Source organism: Pleurodeles waltl, chromosome 2_1 (genome assembly GCF_031143425.1).
Source record: "Pleurodeles waltl isolate 20211129_DDA chromosome 2_1, aPleWal1.hap1.20221129, whole genome shotgun sequence".
Lineage (NCBI taxonomy): Eukaryota > Metazoa > Chordata > Amphibia > Caudata > Salamandridae > Pleurodeles > Pleurodeles waltl.
This window is the reverse complement of record NC_090438.1, coordinates 682,271,594-682,297,510: the sequence shown is the minus strand read 5'-3', so window position 1 is coordinate 682,297,510 and position 25,917 is coordinate 682,271,594. Positions and strand designations below refer to the sequence as shown.

The 25,917-nt window shown below is 41.5% G+C and overlaps 1 protein-coding gene across 2 annotated transcripts in view; it reads left to right on the top strand.

The window, feature by feature from the left end:
- ANKRD12 (ankyrin repeat domain 12) overlaps positions 1-25,917 on the top strand; it is a 418,715-nt gene that overhangs the window by 254,521 nt on the left and 138,277 nt on the right. For both annotated transcript variants that reach the window (XM_069216617.1, XM_069216611.1), the window contains one exon: positions 420-5,149. In XM_069216617.1, the coding sequence (XP_069072718.1) occupies positions 420-5,149 (4,730 nt within the window). The remainder of the gene's footprint in view (positions 1-419; positions 5,150-25,917) is intronic.

Genomic DNA, 25,917 nt, shown 5'->3' with positions numbered 1-25,917 from the left:
TTTGAAGACCGTTGCTGCTGTATTCTTACCTCCATCCCTTTGCTTTCCAGCATTTCATCTGATATCTTGCCTTAGAAAACACCCTTGTCTCTTCTTTAGCAACTCTTCCAAATTATAAGTAAGATGTTGCTTAACTCGTACCTTTGCAGCTTCTTCTGCATCTGTTGAATGATGGTGTTCTCACTGGCACACTACAGAGTAGTGGAAGCAGGCAACTTACAGATATTTCACTATTTTTAGCCACAAAAAGAGAAAGGCTTTTATGGCTATTACTGTTCCTAGTAGGCATTATTAGTTCCATTTGTGTCTAAGGTGATCTGATCTGCTGTTTTAAAGTATTATTTTCAGTGTTATTTTCATTTGCTGATATGTTATTTTAAATCCCTCTTTGTTACTAATACTTTTATTTCTCATTTCAGATTTTGAAGAGCCACACTCTGTCAATCTTTCAAGCATAGATGAAAATGCAGATTCTGATGTGGAAAAAGAATCTCTAGTGAATGAAAGTAAACCTATGACACCAAGTAGAGTGTCACGGTCATCCACGCTTGATGAGTATGAATTCAAAGATGATGATGAATATGAGTATCAGGATGAGAAATGCGGTATAAATAAACTAATGAATGATAAAAATGGTGGTCGAAAAGGTATCAGGAAAAAAAAGAGTTCTCAAACTGGAGTAAATCGCTTTTTTGTAAAGCCTGAAAAAAAAGGTTTCCCTTTGTTTTTCAAAAGCAGGAAGCAAAAACCCTCTAGAGTACTGTTTTCAAGTTCAGAAAGTTCAGATGATGACATTTTTCAAGATAACAAGGTTCTTTCACATCCATGCTCCATCACTGAAGGCTCAAATTCTTGTGACATACGAACTAAAAAAGAATACAGCATTGCATTTGACCAGAAACAAAAGGGGAAAGTTAAAAGAAAATTGAAAAATTTGAGCAAGAATAAAGAAAATCAAGAACTGAAGCAAGAAAAAGAAGGAAAGGAAAAGTCTAGGACAGCCAGCATTGTTGTCAGCTCAGCATTAGAATCTTTTGACAAAACAAGAGACGAGGAATTTTTCAGGAAATCATTAGGTCCAAAAGATGATACTTCATTACATTTGTTCCAAACTAAATCTCCCAAACAACCACATGGATTAAGTGAAAAGCTGCCCACGCCCTTAAAGCACGAAAACACAAAATCATGTTTATCTCCAGAATGCTCTGATGGGACAGTACAAATTGAGCGCGTTCGATATGACAACTGCATGGACTCAGAATACACGCTGGAAACGTCAAACAGCAAACCTTGTAAACACAAAGATAAAAATAAACCTGCTAAAGATTTTGTATTTGAATCCGATGAAAGGCCTGGTCCAAAAATCAAAGAAGAGGAGAACAGTTCTATTTTTGATACTTCAGATTTGTTACTTAAGAGGATGGATAAAGAAGGGAAAATATTTAAAAAGCATAAACTGAAGCACAAGGAAAGAGATAAGCTTAAACAAGAGCATGATTTAAGAGAGAATGCAAAAAGCAGTATGAAAAATATACAGAGAAGTATAGAGTTTGATAGAGAATTTTGGAAGGAGAACTTCTTCAAAAGTGATGAAATTGAAGATGAGTTATTGAATACAGAATTGGATAGCTTGGTATCAGAAAAAAAGGCTAGTTTGGAAACAACACCAGCAAAAGAAGACAAATCAAATACTCAGAAAGAAAAATCTGCAAAAGAGGAACGGGAAAAGGATAAAACAAAGAAAGATCATGAAAAGTTCTTAAAAGATGAAAAAGTAAGAGAGTTTAAAGGAGCAAAGGAAAATATCTGCACAGATAAGGAATCTAGTTTCCTCTCCTCAAGTACAGGCTCAAAAGAAGACACCCCAGACATGCCTTTACTAAAAAAAGAAACTGAATGTGAAAAACAAGAAAAAAACATTAGAGAAAATAAAGAAAACACTGACAAAAAATCCCCACCTAGAGATAAAGATGTTCAGAAATTAGATAGGAAAAGTACAGAAAAAAGGGTGAAACTTGAAAACAAACAGGAACGAGATAAATCGGAGCAGGAGTATCGTGAAAAGGTAAAAGAAAAGATATTTGCCCAGCCAATCGAAAAAAACCATAAAGAAATCGATAAAAGCAAAAATATTTCAAGTACTAAAAAGCTTGATGACCGAGAACGAAACAAAGAGAAACTCAATAAAAAATACAAGGAAAAGGGTGACAATGACCGACATATTGTTGAAAGCAAGGAGAAGCTTTTGCTTGACAAAAAGGTGAAACTGTCACAGAAAGATTGTGAAATGTTTAAATCTAATAAAAGTAAAGATAAAGAAAAGGAATTTGATAAAAAGAAAAAGGAAAAATCTAAGGAGAAAGATAGTTTGCCATCTGCAAATGTAAAACATACACAAGAAGAGAGGAGGCTTTCGATTGTTGAAAGTGGGAAAGGATTACATGAAAAACATTTGTGTATGAAAGAAAAATCAAAAGATGAGCCGTTAAAAATTCCAGAAGGCAAAGAGAAAGACAGAAAAGATATCGACCGATACAAAGAAAGAGATAAGTACAAAGATAAAATGCAATCAAATATTCACAAATTTAAATCTACTGAACCTGAAGCTGATAAATCAAAGACAAAGACAACCCCTTCTCCAAAAGAGTCTCGGCCCAAGGAAAAAAGATTAGTTAATGATGATTTAATGCAGACCAGTTTTGAAAGAATGTTAAGCCTTAAAGATCTAGAAATAGAGCAGTGGCATAAGAAACATAAAGAGAAAATAAAACAAAAAGAAAAAGAAAGGTTGAGGCATCAGTCTGGTCTAGAACTTATTAAAGCGAAAGACAAAGATAAACGAAAACATTTCCAAAATGATTCCAAAAGCAAAGAGTTAATTCGGTCAAAAAGCTCTGAAATATCAGATGGGAAGGAGAAACTGGGCAAGGATGCAACTAGTGGCAGATCTTTGTCTGTTGACATAAAAAATGTGGCAAATTCCGGAAGGTTATTATTGGCTTTTGACAATAGCCTCACTAGATCTCCAAGGTCAGAGAGTGAGAAGACTGGCTTGACTTCCAGATCAGTGTCTATGATTTCAGTTGCGAGCTCAGAAGATTCCTGCCACACAACAGTAACAACCCCTAGGCCGTTAATTGAATATGACTCAGATTTTGCAATGGAAGGTTCTGATTCCCAAATGTCCTTTACACAGTCTCTTGTTTTGCCTACTGCCAAATCGCCTGCTTTGCATGAAAAAGAGTCCGACTGTACAGGTGATTTACCTGACCGCTCTAAGTCTATTTTTTCAAGTAGAGTGCTACCTGCCTTTTTTAGATCCACCTCTGTTGACGATGTTAAACATATGAGTGAGATTAAACCAGTAATAGATATAAGAAGATGCAGCATACCACCTGCCATTTCCGAGCATAGTAAGCCCCTTAAACCATTAACCGAAGATTGCTTGCAGGAAAGAAATCAAAGCAACTTGCTGTCATTGCCCATTCAATTGTGTGCTTCCCCGAGGTCAGAAACCTCTTTCTCTGATATGTCGGAGAGGGATTTTCCTGGTAATAGTTTAAGTGCCAGTAACACTTTTTCACCTTATTTGAATAGGTCCCTAATTGGGCTGAGCAAAAGTGGCACAAATGGTGCAAACACATCCAATATTGTTACACCATTTACCCATCAAGAAGGGGGCCCTGTGCACTCTGAATCATTTAGTAATAATAGTCTAATTCCTCAAAATAATCATATAGATAAAGCTTCTGATAGAATTAATTTGTTGATTACCAATGAACATATCTTTTCAGGCTGTAAAGAGGAAGATATTAAGTTAACAGGTCACAGTCCGGTAAGCAAAATTGTTAAAGAGCACACTACGTCCGAAAGGCTATTCCAGCAAATTGAATGTAAAGAGAGCACACAGCCCCAAGATGCCTCTTGTGTTGTATCTCAATTGTCACCCTGTCCATCACATTCTCAAGCACTTGAAGATTCACCATGTGCATCTAAAGATATATCACTCCTCGGAAGTGGTAATAAAGAAGCACATCTGTTACAAACCCAACATTGTGCTGGTCAGAAAATGAGCATTCCTTCAACACCAGAAAATAATATGGCGAAAGAGTGTATTTCTTCTGAAACTGAAAAGAAGAAAAACAGCAGTCTTTCTTTTTTGCATTCTGAAAGCATCCTCCAGAATGTTTCACATGGTTGTGATAAGCTTACAACTTCATTTTCTTTAGAAAAAGACAATGTGCAAAGTGATGTTTCTGTGCAACTAAGAGGCACCGATGAAACGTTTGAAAAGCATGCAATAGAGGCTCATGAAAATGAGAAAGTTGAGATGAGCCCCTCTGAAATTCAGGATATCAAAAATGAAAAAGGACCAACTGCAAAGTGTTCAGTGACAAACCAGTTAGCTGAAAATAGACATGACATAAATAAGCAACTTGTAACTGCATTAGAAGTTACATCAAAGCAAAGTATGGATCAATCTGTAAATAAGCAAAGTTTTAGTATGGAGAACAAAGAAGACTGCGTGAGAACAAATGCAGAGTCCCACTACATCTTATCACATTTGGGGAATCATTTACAACAGATGGTTCAAGAAGAAATGCGGAAGTACAACCAAACAGTTAAATTGGAGTCAGATGAAAATACTGACAAATTAGGCCAGCAAGAAATGCCTCAAAGAATTACTAGAAATAGGGCAAATCTTCTGGCAAGCCTAAATAAGCAAATCCTCATTGGATGTTCACAAACGTCTTACAAAGAAACACCTGAATCACCTGCATGCATAAAAGCGAGGATACGATTAACAGAAGAAGATGATCCTCAAGTTCATCATCCTCGCAAAAGAAAGATGCCACGTGTTCCTCAGCCTGGACACATAAATCCTTCTATTCTGCAAGCTAAAGAGAAAACTCAGCAGTCCCTGGCTGCTGTTGTGGATTCCCTCAAATTGGATGACATTCAGCCATATCAATCAGAGAGGGCAAATCCATATTTTGAATATCTGCATATACGGAAAAAAATAGAAGAAAGACGTAAAATGTTGTGCAGTGTAATTCCTCAAGCACCTCAATATTACGATGAGTATGTGACCTTTAATGGATCCTACCTTCTAGATGGCAACCCCTTGAGCAAGCTTTGCATTCCAATGGTAAGTGTGAAGTTGCTACATTCTGTATGATATACGTGAGAAGTCATGATATAAAATGTTACTGTACCATGGACAGTGCTATATATTTTAGGTTTTCTCCATATTTCCTAGAATTTGATTAATAATTGTCTTGCTAACAGAAGCTCATATAATGAATATCATCTTCTTACTTGCTTTCATATCATTTTCAACAGTTCATAAATTTCCCTTCTAAATTGTTTTTCTATAATCCGCACTTGTAATGTTAAGGAAACATTTTTATTTGTGAGCAGTTCTATATGGTACCGGAGAGGAAACAAAGCTCATTAAAGAACGTGCTCCGTTAGGGTTTACAACAAGCTTACAAAAATATCAGTTGTGAGAAAAGAACCAGCTGCAGAGATAAAATGGGGAGACAAACACACAGACATACTTTCTCTCTTCTCTCACCCCTCTTTTCTTTCTCCTACCCACATTTCTCTTAGTACTTTGAAAGCACACAGATACGAATAAGAGTGGGAGACAGAATCAACTCATTCCCATGAACTGAAAACGTAGTCTAGGAGGAGCCTCACATCAGCTCCTATTCAATGTCTCTGAAACTAGAGGTATTATTGGCGTTTTAAAGATTTAGATTAAGGGTTTGCTTGGGTCGTTGAAGGATGGAGTTCCAGATTGTCTGCTACTCCCACTGAAAGATTTGGAAAGTGTTTGCTACATTTGAATAGGGGTATTTCAGCAAGGAAGCACTCTTAACTTTCCATGATCGATTGTCTCTAAAGAGTAACAGTTTTTGCCCTTCTTCATTTAGGGGCGCCAGAATGGGAGTGCTTTGTGTACAGTATGGGGTCACTTAAAATACTCCTAGATTCAATAGGAGGTCATTGAAGTGTGAGAAAGACCATTGTGATTTTTGAGCGTTCAGTACCTGACACCAATGTTGCTGCAGTGTGAAAAGTGCAACTTTGGATTTTCAGGAGACTCTTCTGAAACTTAGAAAGTAAGGAGATCCCATAGTTCAGCCTAGAAAAGACTGAGCAATTGTACTTATGTTTTGAAGACTTGTTCCTCTATGTAGTATTTAATTTCCTGTAGGAATCTGCAGTGCTGCTGCACACTTATGAGTTGTGGGCTGTTGATTGTGCAGTTTTTTTGGGGTGAGATCTTGGGATATAATTTCTTCACTGAGTGACAGCTTGCAGTCACAAATTGTGATAGAGCCAATCAGTGTTGAGCCACAATTTGATCCTGGGGTGGTGTTTGGTAAGACCCTGTTTTAAAAGTACTCCGTTTGAGTTTTTTTTTTTTTTTTTTTTTTTTTTACAATTTGCTGGACCTCCTTGTGGAGCACTTACCTTGGGTAAAGCATGAGTCTAATTTATAATCTTGTCTTCATTTCACCTTTTGCACACCTCAGACACAGGAGAATATTCTGTATCTGCTGTTTTCTGGATCTCATCTGAGACCCAGACATTGAATATTGAGGCCTGCTAACAGTGGGTTTGGAAAGAGATGTTACTGCCAGGTGTAGCTGTAGATACATATGCTCTGCATACTCCTGCCATCTAGTATTGTACTTGAACATTAGCAACTTGTTTTTCTTTGTAGAAGTCTTTTGAATCAGAAGGGATAGTGACTTCTCCTATGACTTGTAATGCACATGGGCATTGTTAGATTGCTTTGTTCTACTGTCAAATGTTGTGCATTGCTAAAGTTCTGGGTCAACCCTGTGTAGTGCTCCTCGTCTGGGCCTTCCGGTTCTTCCATTCCCTTGGGCAAGAGATAATTGTTTTTTTTGCAATTGCTTCATCTCCAAAATGGTTCAGTCAGTTCCACATCTGGGGTCTCATTGATGTGCTGACTCCAGGGCCTTCTCATCAGCCTTTGTCCTTGAGAATGCCCAGACTGTGATGGAAAGGTCTACCATACATTACTGTTCAATAGTACTCAAAGTACCTGTGAACAGATCATCACCAGGTCAACCTCTGCTTGTCGCTGGAGCACAACTGGACCTCCTGCCCTGCTTTCTGGTCCAAAAAGATCTTCAGGCTGCCGCAATCATCAACCTACTTGATGCACAGTGCCGCAGCAACAAGGGGATGATAACAAGACATCAGAGAGGACGTCATGAAGAATCAGATATTGCCCCTCCTGCCGACTAACCAGCTTTGTTCAGCCTGGAGATGAATTCTCTTTTGGGTTCCTCAACCCAAGACCAGCAACCATAGCCGGGCAAATGTTAGTAGATGGTGACAGGGACTATGGTTTCACAACCTTGTTCACATCGACCCCTGCCAACAGGTCAAACATCGCCCTTCTGTGGGTCGGGTGTCCAGCTCACAACTCACCCACTAGCCTTCAGGTCCACCAATGCCTCCCACCCATGGCCAGCACCGTCACAAGGCTTCGGAGCTGACTCATACTTCATCCCTGGTGCTGAAACAGCCGGTCAATACCTGGACTGCTTTGACACCCAACAGGTGCCTCAGCAATAAAGAGCTTTTCGAAATTGAAACAAAACTCTGCATCGAGACCTACCACAAAGTTGAAACCTACTTCAGTGCCCAATAGCCCATCAACAGCTCATTCCTCGAAAGGACTCCAAGGAACATGACTAACCTTTACTATAGCACCTTAAAGAGGAGTTAGACACTCTGCCGTAGAAACCTTTTATTCACTTGACAACAGGCAAGATTTCAACGAAACCACCTCCAGCCGGGCAGGTAACTCTTCCTCGCAAAAGGATACTTACTTTTGAGGAGCAGCTTTCTCTGGAGCCCTTGCCACTTCCACAGCCGAGAAAACATCAAGATAGGGGCATTAGTCCTCTACTTTCTCGTTACCCACACTCGCCCTGCTTCTCCTCCTCCATCACCACCTACACTATCTCCTCCTCCTCCACCCCCTTCATTACCACCTACACCATCTTCTCCACCCCCTTCACCACCACCTTTGCCAGAGGTTTCCCCATATTTGTCCTACAGGCAGGATAGTCCTCTACATCCTCTGTACCGTTGTAGCACTCCATGTGACCCTGGTACCATCACTGGGCTGATTATGAGATTGTTCCTGCAGGTGGCAATGACCCAGATTTGCACCAAATGAGGCCATCTCCTCCAAATGATACCACCTTTTACCATGAGGTTATTCGCAGGGCGGACAGTTTTCACAAGGTAGATTTCTATCCCTGAAGAGGATGCTTTCCTTATTAAATCACTCTCTAACACCCATTCAGTATTTCCTTGTGCTCATTGGCATATTAAAGACTGCTCAGGGCACCTTTAAGGAATCTGAGAAAGCCATTGTGGTTACTCCAAGGGTGGATATAATACAAACAATCCTTCCTCTGACTTACCTTATATTTGGGTTCAACACCCACCTGCATGTAATCAAGCTAATGCCCAAGGTACTGTAGATGACCGCACCCAGATAAGAAGAGTAAAAAGATTGACACAGCGGGTAAACGGGTGGCCACCCTCTGCAACCCACTGGTACATATTCAACTCTGTCTGCTTACTCTCCAGATATGATATGGCTCGGGATGAAATTAGGGACCTGATCCAACACCTTCTGGATCTGTATAGCGCAGGTATCTCTAATCAGCCGATCACGAACTACCAGTACCTCCTAGACACCTGCAGAGTAGCTCACAACCTTGAGTTCATTTTTTAATAAGCACAAGGTCACATTTTTTCTTTTAAAGTTGAGGGGAGGCAGTATTTATTTTACATTATCATCATCATTCTGCAGATAGCAGGGCCTGATAATGAGCAGTGCTTAGTCAGACTTATAGCACACAATGGCGCAGGGGCACAGAGGTGAAGAACTGGAGCACCGAGGTATTTAACCCTTAAATAAAAGTCCTTGTCAACTCAATATTGGCGACTGAGAACAAAATGATGTTTCTGAATAGTTTTAAACGAGAGAACTTTAAGGTGAAAAGTTACCCTAATTAAGTTAACTCTTCATTTTATTTTCTTCCCATTTCTAAGTGTCACACTTACAAAAAGCTGATCTCTTGCTACGAGTGGCCAGTTGACACTGTGCCATATGTATAACTAAAAAAGTATTTTTTTTCAAATGGGAGACATTTAAAATGCAAATACTACATATTACGAATTTTCTTTTTCAGAATATTTTTCTTCACTTTAAATGTTTCCCATTTGAATAAAAAAGAAAATGATGTATGTTTGACGATTTGATGTTGATTTGGGCCAGCACCCATTGCTCTCTCTAGTGGTGAGACAGCAACAATCTTTTTCAGGGCAAGCCCTTCATAGATCCAGTTCCCCAAGTTACCATTGCCACGGATACCTCTCCCATGGTCTGGGGGAGGTGCAGCTGCAGGATACGATCTTTCAGGGCATGTGGACAACTTCCCTTCAACGGAGCTTCCACATTAATTACCTAGAGCAATGGTTCCCAACTGGTGGCCTGGGAACCCCTAAGGGTCTGTGAAGCCTCCTCAGGGGGTCCGTGACTGCTTTGAAAATGTAATAATATTAACAGATTACGTCTCCAGATTTCAGTAATGACCCATTGACTGGGTCCCCGGATTCCAGTAATGATTCAGTGGGGTTCCAGTACTGATAAAGTGGGGGTCCACAGAAGTCAAAAGGTTGGGAACCACTTGCCTAGATTTTTTAGCTCTCAAGGCTTTCTTCTGCCACATACATCACAATGTAGTCCTGGTTAGAATGGACAATATGACTGCTATGTACTACCTTGGGAAACAGTGAGTCTTGCATTCTCTCTCAGCTCTCTTTTTTACCACAGAGCATTTTGCATCGGGCAGTTCGCCACAGAGAACATTTGTTAGTAGAGTACCTTCCAGGAATAGACAGTGGTTTTGGAGCCCTGGTCAGCAGGATGCGGCAGCAAGTCCACGAGTGGTAACCCCACATGCAAGTCCTCTGTATTTCCACTGTTGGGGATTTCCTGACTTAGATCTGTTCGCAACCGCTGAAAACTCCAAACGACCAACCTTGGCCTCCAGGTTTCAGCACCCCCACTCCATGGGCAATGCACTCTGGATGAATGGGTTAGGGATATTTGTCTATGCTTTTCCACCTCTCCCACTACTTCCAGACGGGGTTTGGAGGCTACGACAAACGTCCTCGCCTATATCCTGGTGGCTCCCACACGAGTCCGACTACTGTGGCTTACAACCCTTTTTGAGTTGTCTGTAGTCCCTCATGACAAGCTAGCCAAACAGCCAGACCTTCTCACTCAATTCCAGGTCACTGTCAGGCACCTGAACCCCAAGCAGCTCCACCTTGTGATTTGGCTCCTGAGGTCCTAGAGTTTGGTTACCACAATTTGCATTTGGAATGCATGTCCTTCCTCAAGAAGGCACGCCATCCCTCTACACAAGCCTGCTGTGCGGCAGAGTGGAAGCGGTCATTCACTATTGTGTACCCAAACAAATTGATCCACTAAATCAGTGCAAAACATTGTTTACTCCCTGTTTATCAACAACACTCAGGTCTGGCTTACGTGTCTATTTGTTTACATTTGGCTGCAGTTGCAGCTTATCTACAGAACAGGGAACACTCTTCACTATTCAGAGTCCCAGTCATTAAGTCCTTTATGGAAGGACTTAAAAAGGTTATCTCCCCAGGGTACCCAGGCCTCTGTCTGGAATTTCAATGTAGTCCTGACTAGGCCTTTGGGACCACACCTTTTTGAGCCCCTTCTTTCTTGCCCTCTTCAATTTCTTTCTTGGAAAATTGTGTTTATAGCTGCAGTCGCTTCCCTCAGGTGTGCGAGTGAGTTCCAAGCTCTCACGTTAGAAAAGCCTTTTTTTCTATCTAGGTGACAAAGTGCACTTAGAACTAATGCAGAGCTTCTGTCCAAGGTAATCTTTCATTTCCACTTCAACCAAACAATTGAGTTCTTGTTGTTCCCACATCTGCGCTCAGTAGCAAAGGGAGCCCTCCATGCAGTAGATGTTAAAAAGGCTCTCATGTACCACATTGGTAGGGCAAAATCATTATGGAAGACACAACTACTATTTGCTGCCTACAATACACCACACAAACGTAGTGCCATTTTAAAGGCCAGAGTAGATCAGTTTAGTGATTCAAACCTATTAGGCCAAAAGACACCTCCCTTCTCCACCTAGGCCACAATTCACTTGCAAGAAGGCAGCCTCCATGGCCTTTCTGGGTAATATCCCAGTTGCTGATATCTGCAAGGCAGCTACCTGGTCCACCCCACACACTTTCACTAGACACTACTGTATGCATGTGTTAGCATGGAGCAAGATCAAGTGGGCTAGGCTACCACATGCACTTTTCATTCTCCTGCAACATTCTCTGTTTTCCCCCCACTCAGGGGAACACTGCTTTGAAATCTATGTAGAGCATGTGTATCTGCAGCTACACATTCCATGAACTAAAAATGTTTCTTACTCTCTAAGTACCTATTTGTGGCATGCTCTCATGAAGATTCACATGTGCCCACCTTCTTCCATGGAAGCCTTCAGATGTTTTTTTTCTCTTCTATTTACTTGCATGGCCATCTTCTTTCACTTCAGTGCTCCATTTCTGTTGTCACCCGCTGCAAAGGAAAACAAATTAACAGTGGCGCGGATGCCCATGTGCATTTCCAGTGATAGGCTGATTCACTACACCTCGTGACTTAAAAGATAATTTAGAAGAAAAACAAGTTGCACATGTATAAGCCCAACCCTAGATGGCAGAGCATGTGAATCTACAGCACTACATGCCACAAACAAATGCTTACAAGGAAAGTAACATTTTCCTTTAAGCAGGTCCGCATCAGGGAGCACGGGGAAGGGCCAACAGTGATTTCATACACCTTCCTGGCAGAAGAGCCAGGTCCAGGTGCGGAATCATTAGTACCCGTGCCCACAGTGTCCCAACACCAATGGACGGAAATGGCAAATTAACTTTCAATGTAATTGAATCTAGTCGAGCTGGAAAATGTATGCAGAATTTTACTCTGCAAATGTACCTTTTGCAGTGCTGTTACATGCACAGTGGCAATGCACAGCAGTTATATTTTGTGCAGAAACATTTTGTTTAAAGAAAGATGTGTGTGACATAAATTGTTAAAGTCAGTTTTCATACGGAAGTGATAGAATCGAAGAGCTTTCACCCTTCATGAAGTTTGAGTTTTCTCCAGGCCTTCATAAATGTTGCAACATTAAAATACTGTGTATACTTCCTTGTCCCTCCAATCCCTTTAACATAGTCAGGTCACCTGGGAATTCATTTCTATCTAACAATACCAAAATCTGAAAAAGTAAGCAACTAGAAGATCTGTGTGCTGTTCAGCATTCCTAAAAGTTAGTGTCGTAGAGTGCCGTTTTGTCGAGTGCCATGGTGTGTCGTCGAGTGGCATGCTGGGCTGTGGGGTGAGTAGAGAGGAAGGTAGTGGAGTAGTGTTGTATATTTGAGTGGCAGAACTAAAGTTGCGTACAGTGGAGTAGTGTGGCGTAGAATGTTGTGGAATAGTGTCATAGAGTGAAGTGGCATAGAGTGTTGCAGAGTGGTGTGGAGTGTCATTAAGGGAGTGGAGTAGAGTTAAAGGCCGTAGACTGGAGTAGCTTATAGTGTTGTGGAGGGTTGTTCAGTGGAGTAGCAGAGAAGAAGTTGCATAGAGTTGAGTTAAGTGGCATAGCATGGAGTAGATTGTTGTAGAGTGAAGTGGCATAGAGTTGAGTGTTGTGGAGTGGCATACAGTATAATGGAGTTTCGTCATGGAGTAGTTTGTTATAGAGTTGAGTTAAGTGTGGTGTGTCATAGAAGAAGTTGCATGGATTGAAGTAGAGTGCAATAGTGTGGAGTAGTGTTGTGGAGTAGCATACTGTCGTAGAGAGGAATGGCGTAGAATGGAGTAAAGTGTCATGGAGTGGCCTTTCGTAAAGTACCGAGAAGTGACATGTCATAGAGAAGAGTGGAGTTCAGTGTGTCGTAGTGTAGGGTATGCATGGTGTGGTAGGGTACTACCATTGCAGACAACACATTTTCAGTTGTAATGGTGATTACACAGGGGTGTGGAATTCCTATTGCCCGGGACATATTGTTTGGGGTCAAAGGCAACAAGTTTTCATGTTTACTTTGTCCTCTCACAGAGAAAAGAACTGTCTGCTATTGAGGTAATGTGTGCCCATATGTTATTGCTGTTTGAACTTGTATTTATGGTTCATTAATTAAAAGCCTTCCGTATTAGGGTGAGTGCTGGAAATAAATGTTTTAAGGTCACACTGCACTACTGACAGTGGTTCCAGTAAAAAAAAAAAGTGTACACACGTTTAAAAAGCTTAACAATATGAGACTAAGTATAACGCTCCCAGAGTGCTCTCCGATTTAGATGCAGATGTTTGCAGAAGCTTGTAACCAAGGGCGATGATTCTTTGCTTTCAAAATAAAATGTTCAGAAAAAAATGCAAGTGTGAAAAAAAAAAAAAAACTTTCGCTACTGTGAAATTTTAGGTGCTATTTCTTTGAAGCATCATTTAGTAAAATGTGTTGATGCATGCTAATATTTCCCAAAAATATTACTAATGGAAAATCAGTGTAACCGTTTTCAACAAGATTATGGGAAGCTTGAAAATAATCAAGCACTGGCAAAGCTAACCGATCTGACATTTTTTTAGTCTTTTGGTTTCGTCAATGCATGTCTTGTTTTGACTTGGCTTTTGTAACCTTTTATTGTTGTGGGGTTGCCAGGCCCTCAACATTGTAACAAATACTGGCTAAAAGAAAAAGTTTTTGGTCTCAAAAAGCACACATTGTCACTAGTGGCATAAAAAAAAATCCCTGCAGCCCCCCTCTGGTGGGCCCCCTTAGCATAGCACCTGCCCGGAGTGAGACTGGGGGGTGGGGGCTCCATGTACTTTGCAGGGGAGCCCCCTACAGTTTCGATACGCTACTGATTGTCAGTGGTTCCTGGCACTGTAAAAAAAACTACTTTGTCTGCCAATATGCTCATTATGGAAGAGCAGAATGCGATCACTCACAGTAAAGCCAGCCAACAGAGAGAGAGAAATATAGAAGTTCAATAAAAACAAAATGCCTTCGTTAACGCCAGAACTAATTAGGGACCAGGTTTTTAAAAGTCACAAAAGTGCACCTATGGTATGTCTTTGAATTAGTGGCTTTCATTAATTCACAAGAACTTACACAAGTCGACCAGGGAATCGTACTCCTAAAAAATACTTGTGAACTGAATTTTAGCATGAGCAAATATGCTTGTGTAGATTTGCTCATGGGAAAATCTATTGAGCTTTTACTAGTTCACTTTCTCTCCAACCACTTTTTTCCCACCCTGGAAAACCTTCTGCTTCTGCCGTTGCCACAAGTAAGCATCCAGCCTTTTTCATTATGGGGAAAAAAATTGGAGAATAGCTGGTGAAAATCCTTAAAACATGTAAGTCAGTAGGTTTGCAGCCGAAAAGGGATTCCAGCCCTAGAACTATTGCTCACTGCTTCATCCAGCCCCAGTATGCAGATCTGTGGCAAGGTAGCAAAAGGAGGACATTGCCATAATAGGGATTGAAATTGCAAGTATTCAAGCCCTACTATAATAGTAGCCCTGGCATAATCAGAGAGGCTATTATAAGAGCTCTTATATATTGAGATTGCTTCCATAATTTGTCACCGCACTATATGGCACCAAAGAGAAAAGTAGATTTTTTTTTACCGGACAAGTAGATTTAAGAAGCAACCCGTCCCATGGACAAGTAGATATTTTATTAAATTCCACACCCCTGTTACATTTGCAGAGACATACAGTTTTACTGAAACAATTATACAGCGCACAAACGATAATGTGTATAAATTTCATCACCTAGTGTATTGATTTGTTTGAATTGTATTAATATATTTGTTTCCACCACACTTCGGAATTACAAAAAATTTGCTTAACTTGTGCTTTCCTAATTCTGATATATTATAAAATATATGCACAGTTCATTTAAGACATTTTAAGGTGTGTTGTGTGTTAGGAAAAAAAACCTTTCCTTTCATAGCAAGATTGTCACATAAATCCTCTAACTTTCAAGTCCGAGAAAGAAAAGTAGATACCAATCTCCCTCGAAAGACACAGCCTCACATTTGACCTCGGTCTTTCATTGCACAGCAACTGTGACAAGATAAAAACACGATTTAAAGGCCTGTGCTGTATGGTAGGCTTCAACCTAAAAATTAAACTGTAAATAAATGTCAGTGTCATTGACATGGACACACCCCCTCAGGTTTTCTCCTCCCCTCTGAGTACTGCTGATCACCTTCCCATCTTCAGAGAAATAACCACCTGTGAAGTAGTAGGCTTCATCACCAACATCAAACCCTTGGAGCACCATTTGACATTTTTCCGCAAAAATAATAAAACTACTTGGGACCTAATTTAGAGTTTGGCAGAAGTGTATTCTGTCCCAAACGTGACATTTATCATGCCCACCTTATTGCAACTGCATTAGTTGTTAATGTACTCGAAATAAGGCGGATGGGGATATTAGTCACGTTTGTGAAGTATGAGAGTGTTGTTTTATTGACACTGATGATAACCAGCTGGTCTTAAGCTAGTGGATGCCTAGAAATCTTCACCTTCCTCAATTGTTCTAGTGTTCATTCCTACAGTGGTAGGTAGCATTCTTTCAAACATAGGTGTACTCAAATGTTTTAAAACTGAATCATACTAAAGCTGAACTTATGATAACTAAGAACATCAAGAAATGGACTTCTGATCTTTGACCAGAAAACATGGGTTCCCTTCCTGCCCTTGTCAGAGGGGTATGAAATATTGTGATCTTTATTGATTCAGACTTTACTTTAGGGGCTGAGATTTCCATTACAGCAAGCACCTGCTCCTAAACACCTAAAATGTATTCTACCTTACATTGATTCAAGCCACCATTTCAACATAATCATTGCTTAGATTCAATTCCCCTTAGACTATGGTGACTCTGCTTACTGTGTCAGCCAAATAGTGCTGAATGCAGCGGCCTGGCACTGGGATCACATCTCCCTATACTCGATTTCCTGCATTGGTTGACAAAAAAAAGAGAATACTTTTGAACTTGTTGACTGCAGAGCAAGAGATGTTCATGTACTCCTCACTATCTCTGTGTTCTCCAGTTTCAGCAAGAAAATCGTTCTGGTGCAAACACCAGAAGGATTTTGTTTTTCTAAAATCACATGTATACTAAGAAAAAGCATCCCTCATCTTGAATTTATTTAGTTTTTTCCAATCTCTGACAAGCACTCTACCTTGTAGGAGGTTTTAATTAGAGTTGGGTTTTTAACAAAAGAAAAGCTAAATTAAATTCAATCAGTGTAGCCTGCAGTTATTTGCACACATCCTTAAAAATGTTTCTAGAAGAGAGATTCTGTTGTAAACGTGCTCTCAGATCTTGCACTTGGGTGGGACTATGCATTGTTAGACTTCAGTGATTATTCAAATGATGAGAAACTAGGATGACAGTTAACATTTCTTAAACTATTCTTGTGATGACATTACTACTGTATGTGAAGCTTTTCTAAGCAAGAAGATCATATTGTTTTTGTCAAAAACCTTTTCAGCAGAGAATATGTGCATAAGTAAATCCTTGCAGATTACCTACATTCTGCAAGGTCTCTGGCCTTTAGATAGCTTTTCATTAGTTATGAGGGTCATTCCTGCTAAAAGCAGGCTTCCAAACATTTTCAAAATCTCACATTTTCTTTGTCTAGTGTCTTGCATCTACTATTCTAACACAGGGATTGCCAAAGGCATCCATGGCTCTGCTGTTCAGATTAATGTCACTCAAGTTGCTAACCAGCACCATGTCCCTTTATCGATGTCTTCAGAATGATTCCCATTTGGACTACTCATTTCATACACACATTAGATACAGTACATCCACCTTCAACCCCACACATCTCCTGCAGAGTATTCCAGGGTTATATGTTTGCTACGCCTCTTTTTAATAAGTACAAGAAGCTGCTGAAATTTTTTCTGATGGAGGAGTTTTGGATATACGATCTACCAATTTCATGGAAAGGTACCTGGATACAAATTCTGTCAAAGACATCCTAACTTTAAGCAGTCTGGCTAAAAAGACAAGACTGTACGGTATACATTTTCTCAAACTCAACTATAAGTGCGTGCTCTAGCTCAGCTCATGGTCCTGTTAGAACCTCGAGCCCATAATCAAGCCTGCAAATGGCTTCTGCCTGCCATCCGACCTCTACACAGAATGTGACATTATAGCCAGAGCTGCTGACTTTAGAACGGAGGAACCATGTTCAGTCTTGGTGTCGGTTCAGCATACTGTGATTCTGAGCAAATCACTTAATCTTCCTGTGCCTCCAAAAAATGAATGTAATCGATCTTGTGTGATGTAACTAGTACTCTCCGTGTAGTACTATATTGTGATTTATTAATGTCAAAGCTTTCACATGTCAAAATAATGTTTTAGAATTTTGAAGAGGCGCTCTTAAATATAATGTGATGATTGTTAAATGATTTACATAGCAAACATTTTCAGGCCTCGGCTTGTGAACGGGCTCTAAGATCTGTGACAGGCCCTTGGCTCTGCTCTGCCTCAGCTCTCTCTGTTAATTTCTAAGCTCACCCACCTCTAGAGTCAATCCTTAAAAAACTAAATTAATCCTTTTTTGGAGAAACCAACAGCTCAAGTTCTATTTGCAATTGCTAAATGAATTTAAGACTGGCAGCTTTTCCCATCTCCATTTCTGACTCGGGAAATTAAGTCCAGTACCTTGCAGAAGGACCATTTCCTATTGTTTTTCTGTGACACACCATTAAGCTGGCCAGAGCTACAATATTTTGACAAAAAAAGTGAAACCTTTCCTTTCTCAGGGTTACTTTGCCTTGTGTGCCAGGTTCTGCTAAATGCCTAATATCCTTCACTGAATGATGGAAACTCCACCCTGGTGTCTGCGTGTGGCAGCCAGATTGTTGTCAGTACCAGAATATTTAACCACATTAGCATACACAGGCTCCATTGGCTCTCCCTCAAGGTCAGCATTAAGCTAAACTGACAACATTTAGAGCCATGTACTCTGGTCTGCCCAATTATATTTGATTCCCTCCCTGCCCCCCTCCCCGCCCCTCCCCTCCCACCCCACCCCCAGCTAATTTTATGATTAAGTAAGTTCATAGGGATCAAAGATGTACTGAGTCTTGAGTTAAGCAAATTAGTTCTCAAATATCCACCTCCCAAACTTTCAGGAGCAGCTCCATCTCTCTGGAACTCCTTCCCCAACTCTAATAAGATGACAGTACCAACTCCACCCTGGCATCTGCATGTGGCAACCAGATTGTTGTCAGTACCAGAATATTTAACCACATTAGCAATAGTAGGCTCCATTGGCTCTCTCTCAGTGTCAGCATTGAGCTCAAACTGGCAACATTTAGAGCCATTTACTCTGGTCTGCCAAATTGTATTTGAGACCCCCCTCTCCCCCAGCTAATTTCAGGATTACGTAAACACATAGGAATCAGACTGGCTCAGACTTGAGTTAAGCAAATTTAGATCTCATATATCCACCTCCCAAACCTCTATCTCTATGGAACTCCTTTCCCAGCTCAAATAGGATGATAGTACCATCGGATATCTGGCTCCTAGAATAACCTCCCACCTTTCTTCCCTTACTGCCCCCTCATCCCTCCTCCCTCTCTGCTCTCTCCACGTCCTCGGTGGTCTCTTCTACTGCCTTCTCTTCCCTGTCTCTCCTCTCATTGCCCCTGCTTTGTTCTTTCTCTCTCTCATCCTGTTGCTGCACTTTGTAACAATGTTCCCCTTGATGTCCTAACTTCTCTATTCTGGTAAGTTACACACAATCTAAGGTGAGCGCATGTTTAGATGTTCAAATACCTTATCTTTGATAGCTCCTTGGGTGTCCCCATGTAACCAAGGTCTTAGTCTCCACATTGTTTTTGTTGTGAAGCACTACTAAGAAAAAAGGCGTCTACAGGGATACTAAATGTGTCACCCTCTAACTGTAAATCATTCATACATACGTCAAAAGGTGGTTATAGACCTGCACTGTTTGTGTTTTAGTCTGAATTTATTAATCCTCAACTGCTACCTGGCAGGTATAACTTGGAATTTTTTAGGGTCTGTGGTACAACTGTGGTACTGATCATTAACAAATTAGAAACCACCTCATGGGCGCTACCAGTGTGTCCATTGACTGATATTATGCAATACCTTCGAATTATGTCTAACGGGATCAGTGAGCCACAGTATACAGCATTAACTGAGGCCACTAATAATGAGTTTCCTTGGAAGTTAATGCACAGAGATACTTTGTATCATTAATTCAAGTTACTTCAACAATGTTGCAGTCTTTCTTTCTTGTTTGCTGATGCAATGATGAACGCTTGTATAATGGAATCCGTTTTTTGCTGCAGATCATGTGATCAAGACCAGCTTCATGGTCAAAACATGTTCTTTGCTGAATTAAAGTTTAAGGACTTCATCCGGAGTATCTTGTATTTCACACTGGATGTAGTGCTTGTTCTTGGAGAATAAATGTCAGCAATGCCCATGAACGGGCCACGACCCGTGAGGCTGTGTGTTTTTTCTCAATGCCACACGTTTTGGGAATATATATATCACCTACTGGTGCTTGCCTGTAGATAGCTAGAGTTAGGACCTAGTTTCAATCAGAAAAGCATTTTTTACTTGGCTATGTATATGACACCATTTGAAAAATCTTTATGAACTTTTCCAGTCTGATTTCACATGGAAGTTTTGGAGCGATCCGTCTAATAGGGGCCTGAGAAAAAGGGGGAGGTTAAAAAAAGTGTTTCCTATGGTAATTCCCATAGGGTCTTTAGACACGCCTACACCCTGAACGGAATTACACCAAATTTGGCAGGAAGCTAGATCTTGTTGCACAGATCATGCTTACTGTGATGTCTTGTAAATCCGGTCAGTAGTTATAGAGATATTAAAGAAAAAAAATATAGATATCTAGGAATGTGGATCTTTTTTTTTTAAGCGCAGTCTCCCACACTTCTAATTAATTTTGCCCCCGTGCGGGCCAGGTCCTGGGGGCGTTCGCAAAATGATAAAAAAAGGAATGGGGCACACAGGGCCCCCCTTCTAGGGCTTTTGGAAGCCCCAGGGACCACCACCTTCCCGGGGCTATATTCAATATGCATACAGGGGACATGTGGACCCCCTCCTGCCCCTTCTGAAACCTCTCCCTGCCCTCCCCAGGTCTCAAGAAGCACCACCTCCCTGTGGCAATACATTTCAAAATGTTTGGGGCAGCGCGGAGGTGCCCCCTTGGGAGGTAGCTGTTTGCTTTTGTTTGCCAGGAGCTGTGACTGCTCCTGCAAAGCAAAAGCAAACACTCTGTTTCCAGCAAGTGGGAGCAGTAAAAATGCATCCACTTGGTGGTGGGAGAGATTCCATCTCTTTCCCTGTTTGCAGACATGTGGGCAGGGAAAGAGATGAAAGTATTGCCCTCACATGCAGGGAGTTGCATTTCTAGCAGCTCCCTGCGTGCATGTGCAATGCCAACTCCTGCAGGAGGTGGGGAGCCGGCTGTGACCACAGGGGCCTTGAGGCTCCACTCATGGTCCCCAACGTTTAATAAAAAATAATAAAACGAATCCTGCCCTGCATATTCATATTAGATAAATAAATACAAAGGGCAGGATTCATTGTGGCACAATGCTCATGTCACAGAAATTAAATCTCAACCTAAAGCACTTACAGATATAAGCAAAGCAGGTTGTAAGTTGAAGCTCCTCTTCTTTAAAGTACTAATCATACTAATAGCATGCGCATGGTTAAGGTAAACCAAGTGTATTTTATTTGCATTTCCACCCTGAAAAGTTATCCATAATCTTTGATTGAGGTGTTTGCATCCTTGCTTTTTTCAAGCACAGAATCTCATGTAGTGACTGTCTTTCTTGTAATCTGCTGTGGGGGAGGGGTGGGGGTTGACTTAATTATAACATCCTTGTAACCTTTGGTTTTCTAATAGAATTTCCATGGTTTCTTTAATTATAATTCCTAACTATAACATCCCTGTAACCCTTGTTTTGTTCAGTGATCTATATATATATATCTATATAGATAGATAGATATACAGACATACATACACAGATGAAATGTGACATTTTGTAATTTTGAATCTGTGAATATGTACTCTGATTGAGAATGGGTTTCCCCAGGACGGTCCACTAAGATAATAAAATGGGTGATAACTGGGGGCACTATATAAAATACTTTACAGCATAGAGACTTTTTGGCTTATGGTGGTGGGGAGGGGCTGTGTCCCTTTCAGTACACTCTGCACTTTTACTAACTCTATGGCTAATTGATGGCTCCGGCTGAAACGCTTTGCCAGATCTGCACCTTTGGTATTATGGATGAAAGAAATAAACAATTAATATGTTGTTTACTGACCTGGTGTTCTGCCTATCTTTTCAAACGGCTCCACTTTAATTTTTTTAAAAATATATATATATATATATATATATAGATAGATAGATAGATAGATAGATAGATAGATAGATAGAGATATAGATAGATAGATATCCATCCAACCTACTGGCAGTTGCCAGTAGGTAGTTATAGTTGGGTCCCAGTTTTCAAAACTAGTATGACAGTTCAGCTACTGTGTTGAAAGGTGCAGGGTGATCTGTCAAGGGGGGCTGAGAAAAAGGGGATGTCCCAAAACTCATTTTCCCCATACAATTTTCCATAGAGATTTTGAACATGACTACAGCCCGATCCACTGTATGGAATTCCACTAAATTTGACAGAAAAGTAGCTCTTGGTCCAGAAAGGGCCCTTTTTGTGATTTGGTGTGAATCCGTTCAGCTATTTTGGAGTTATTGAAGGAAAAAGAAATTTGTGTATCTGGGGACGTGGATCTGACAGTCCCTGTGCTGATTTCTGATTGGCTACTTAGACCAGAGAGTGTTGCCAGCCATTCTGGGACTCTGACTCAGTTGAGTCCTAAAAATAAAAGTGAAAAATAAGAGAAAAGTGGAAAGGTAGGAATACCCTGACCCCATAGGCCTGGTGCTGTGGTCCCACAGGGACATGGCCAGGAAAAAAAGAAAAACATTTTTTTTAAATGTCAATATCCCCTCGAATCCGTTGTGGATCCACAAATCAAGGGAACAAAATTAAAAAATAAAAATAAAAGCACACATTTCCGCACTTGTTTTTCTTTCAGCCCCCCGGTGGGCCAGGTCCCGGGGCATACCTAAATTTAAGAAAAGGAGAGGGGAGCATGCGGTACTCCTCCCCAAGGGCAGTTTGAGCCCCCCAAGATGACTACCTCCCCAGAGCTTTATATCTTAACCCCTTTGCTGCCGGGCCTTTTCCCCCTCCTGTGCCAAGCCTTTTTTTGGCTATTTGGGGCAGTTCGCTCTTAGACCCTCATAACTTTTTGTTCACATAAGCTACCCACGCCATGCGTCCTTTTTTTCCAACATCCTAGGGATTCTAGAGGTACCCAGACTTTGTGGGTTCCCCAGAAGGAGGCCAAGAAATGAGCCAAAATACAGTGAAAATTTTGTTTTGTTTTTTCAAAAAAATGGGAAAAAGGGGCTGCAGAAAGCTTGTGGTTTTTTCCCTGAAAATGGCATCAACAAAGGGTTTGAGGTGCTAAAATCACCAGCTTCCCAGCTTTCAGGAACAGGCAGACTTGAATCAGAAAACCCAATTTTTCAACACAATTTTGGCATTTTACTGGGACATACCCCATTTTTACGATTTTTTTTGTGCTTTCAGCCTCCTTCCAGTCAGTGACAGAAATAGGCGTGAAACCAATGCTGGATCCCAGAAACTGAAATATTTCTGTAAAGTAGACAAAATTCTGAATTCAGCAAGGGGGAATTTGTGTAGATCCTACAAGGGTTTCCTACAGAAAATAACAACTGAAAAAAAATATTGAAATTGAGGTGAAAAAAACTGCAATTTTTCTCTACGTTTTACTCTGTAACATTTTCCTGCAATGTGAGATTTTTGAAAGCAATATACCGTTACGTCTGCTGGACTCTTCTGGTTGCGGGGATATATAGGACTTGTAGCTTCATCAAGAACTCTAGGTACCCAGAGCCAATAAATGAGCTGCACCCTGCAGTGGGTTTTTATTCTATACCGGGTATACAGCAATTTATTTGCTGAAATATAAAGAGTGAAAAATAGGTATCAAGAAAACCTTTGTATTTCCAAAATGGGCACAAGATAAGGTGTTGAGGAGCAGTGGTTATTTGCACATCTCTGAATTCCGGGGTGCCCATACTAGCATGTGAATTACAGGGCATTTCTCAAATAGACGTCTTTTTTACACACACTCTTATATTTGGAAGGAAAAAATGTAGAGCAAGACAAGGGGCAATAACACTTGTTTTGCTATTCTATGTTCCCCCAAGTCTCCCAATAAAAATGGTACCTCACTTATGTGGGTAGGCCTAGCACCCGCGACAGGAAATGCCCCAAAACACAACGTGGACACATCCCATTTTTTGACAGAAAACAGAGGTGTTTTTTGCAAAGTGCCTACCTGCAGATTTTGGCCTCTAGCTCAGCCGGCACCTAGGGAAACCTACCAAACCTGTGCATTTTTGAAAACTAGACACCTAGGGGAATCCAAGATGGGGTGACTTGTGGGACTCTGACCAGGTTCTGAAACAGGCACATCATCTGCACTGAGTGCGGCTTCCTCAACCAAAGATTCCTCTCCGGCAGAAACGTCACTGCCAGAATCCCTCACTTCCTCCTCTGCCTCAGATGCAGAGTCCGTCTCATAATCATGATCAGACAATGACTCAAAAAGCATACCAACCACCTGCTGAGCGGTCATCCTGCGGCTAGCCATGATCTTTCCTACTAAAATTAACTGGACAAATGCACCACCAACAACCAGCACTGTGTAAGATAAGTAATAAAGTGTAGCTTTATTAATAAGAGTTATAAACTCAAAAACTAAACCGCTCACTTGCCTGAAAAAGTTTGAATCACCAGCAACTACTCTGCACAGACACAGCAATCACCAATGATATCCCACTAAAAAGAAAGAAAGAAAAGCAAATGAGAAATAAGACAACACAAATATCATTGTGCACAAATCTAAGGACAATTTCACACAAACCTGCATTTAGTACACCACCTACAAACATGTCATTCATGCATGGCAACAATACTCCTTTGGAGTAAATTGTTTTTACTTACCTAAAACATGCAACTATGCAAACCGCAGGTCAACCACAGCCAAAACCGCAAGGAGCCACAGCAAATAAAGCAAAAGCTTTGAACTAGAACAAAAAGGAGGAAAAAAATTATCACAAATGCAAATACTTCGTCAGTTGACAAACATCCCACCATCAAGCATTTAGAAATTAGTGCCTAAGTGGATTCTGCCATAGGGGCAGATGGGCCTACTAAAAAATAGACCTATAAAATACCTTTAGTAGTGTGTCCCCAAGGGCCCACCCCCAAACAAAAAACAAACCACACACACACACTATCCCTGGTGCCTACGTGGCTTCTGTTCCCCTTGGGGGCAGATGGGGCTAAAAGGAATAGGCCCATCTGCCCCCAAGGGGGGCTGAAATGGCCAACAGTTCAATGCCCCCCTTGGGGGGGGTGCCCCTTGCCCAAGGGGACGCCCCCAGATAAATAAACATATTTTAAAAAATCCCTGGCGTTCTAGTGGTTTCTGCCCCCCTTGGGGGCAGATCAGCCTAAAAATAATAGGCTGATCTGTCCCCAAGGGGGGGCAGAAATGGCCTTGGTACACGTGCTCCCAAAGGGGGACGACCCTTCCCCATGGGGTTGCCCCCCCCCCCTCCACTAACACACGCACACTATCCCTGGTGTCTAAGTGGCTTCTGCCCCCCTTGTGGGTAGATCAGCCTAAAAATAATAGGCCGATCTGCCCCCAAGGGGGGCAGAAATGGCCACAAGAAACATGCCCCCAAATGGGAGCGACCATTACCCAAGGGGCCGCTCCCAACCATGTAAACATTTTCTAGAACAAAAAAAAAATCCCTGGTGTCTAGTGGATTCTGCCCCCTAAAAATAATAGGCCGATCTGCCCCCAAGGGGGGCAGAAATGGCCACAATAAATATGCCCCCAAAAGGGAGCGACCCTTGCCCGAGGGGCCACTCCCAAATACAAACATTTTCAAAATAGTAAAAAAAAAAAGAAAAATCCCTGGTGTCTAGTGGATTCTGCCCCCCTTGGGGGCAGATCGGCCTAAAAATAAAAGACCGATCTGCCCCCAAAGGGGGCAGAAATGGCCAACATAAATAAACAAGCCCCCAAAAGGGAGCGACCCTTGCCCAAGGGGCCGCTCCCACACACAAACATTGCAATCAGAGTAAAAACAAAAAAAAATCCCTGGCGTCTAGTGGGCATTCCTGCTGCCCGATCGCAATGCTCAGAGAAAAGCCTTTCCTTTCCCCCGGTGCCTCTTTGGCCCAAACCCCCCACCTGCCGGAGGAGAAACTTACCTGTTTCTCTGTGATCACACTGGAAGCAAATGGCTTCCAGTGCGACCGGCAGTTGCGCGCTGACGTCATTACGGGGGGGGGCCTGGGGGGATTGGGGGTGGAAGGTCTTCCCCTTCCATCCCCGCCTTGGGGGAACCCCACGGAGGGAGCGCTAGTGCTCCCTCCGGGCTCCGTGCCGAGGACGTAATGGTTACGTCCTCGGCACAGGAGAACCGTGCCGCGGGACGTAACCGTTACGTTCGTGGCACAGAAGGGGTTATAATAATAGGGGGGGGCACGCAGCTCCCACTCCCTAGGTCTTAAAAAATGCTGGGGACTG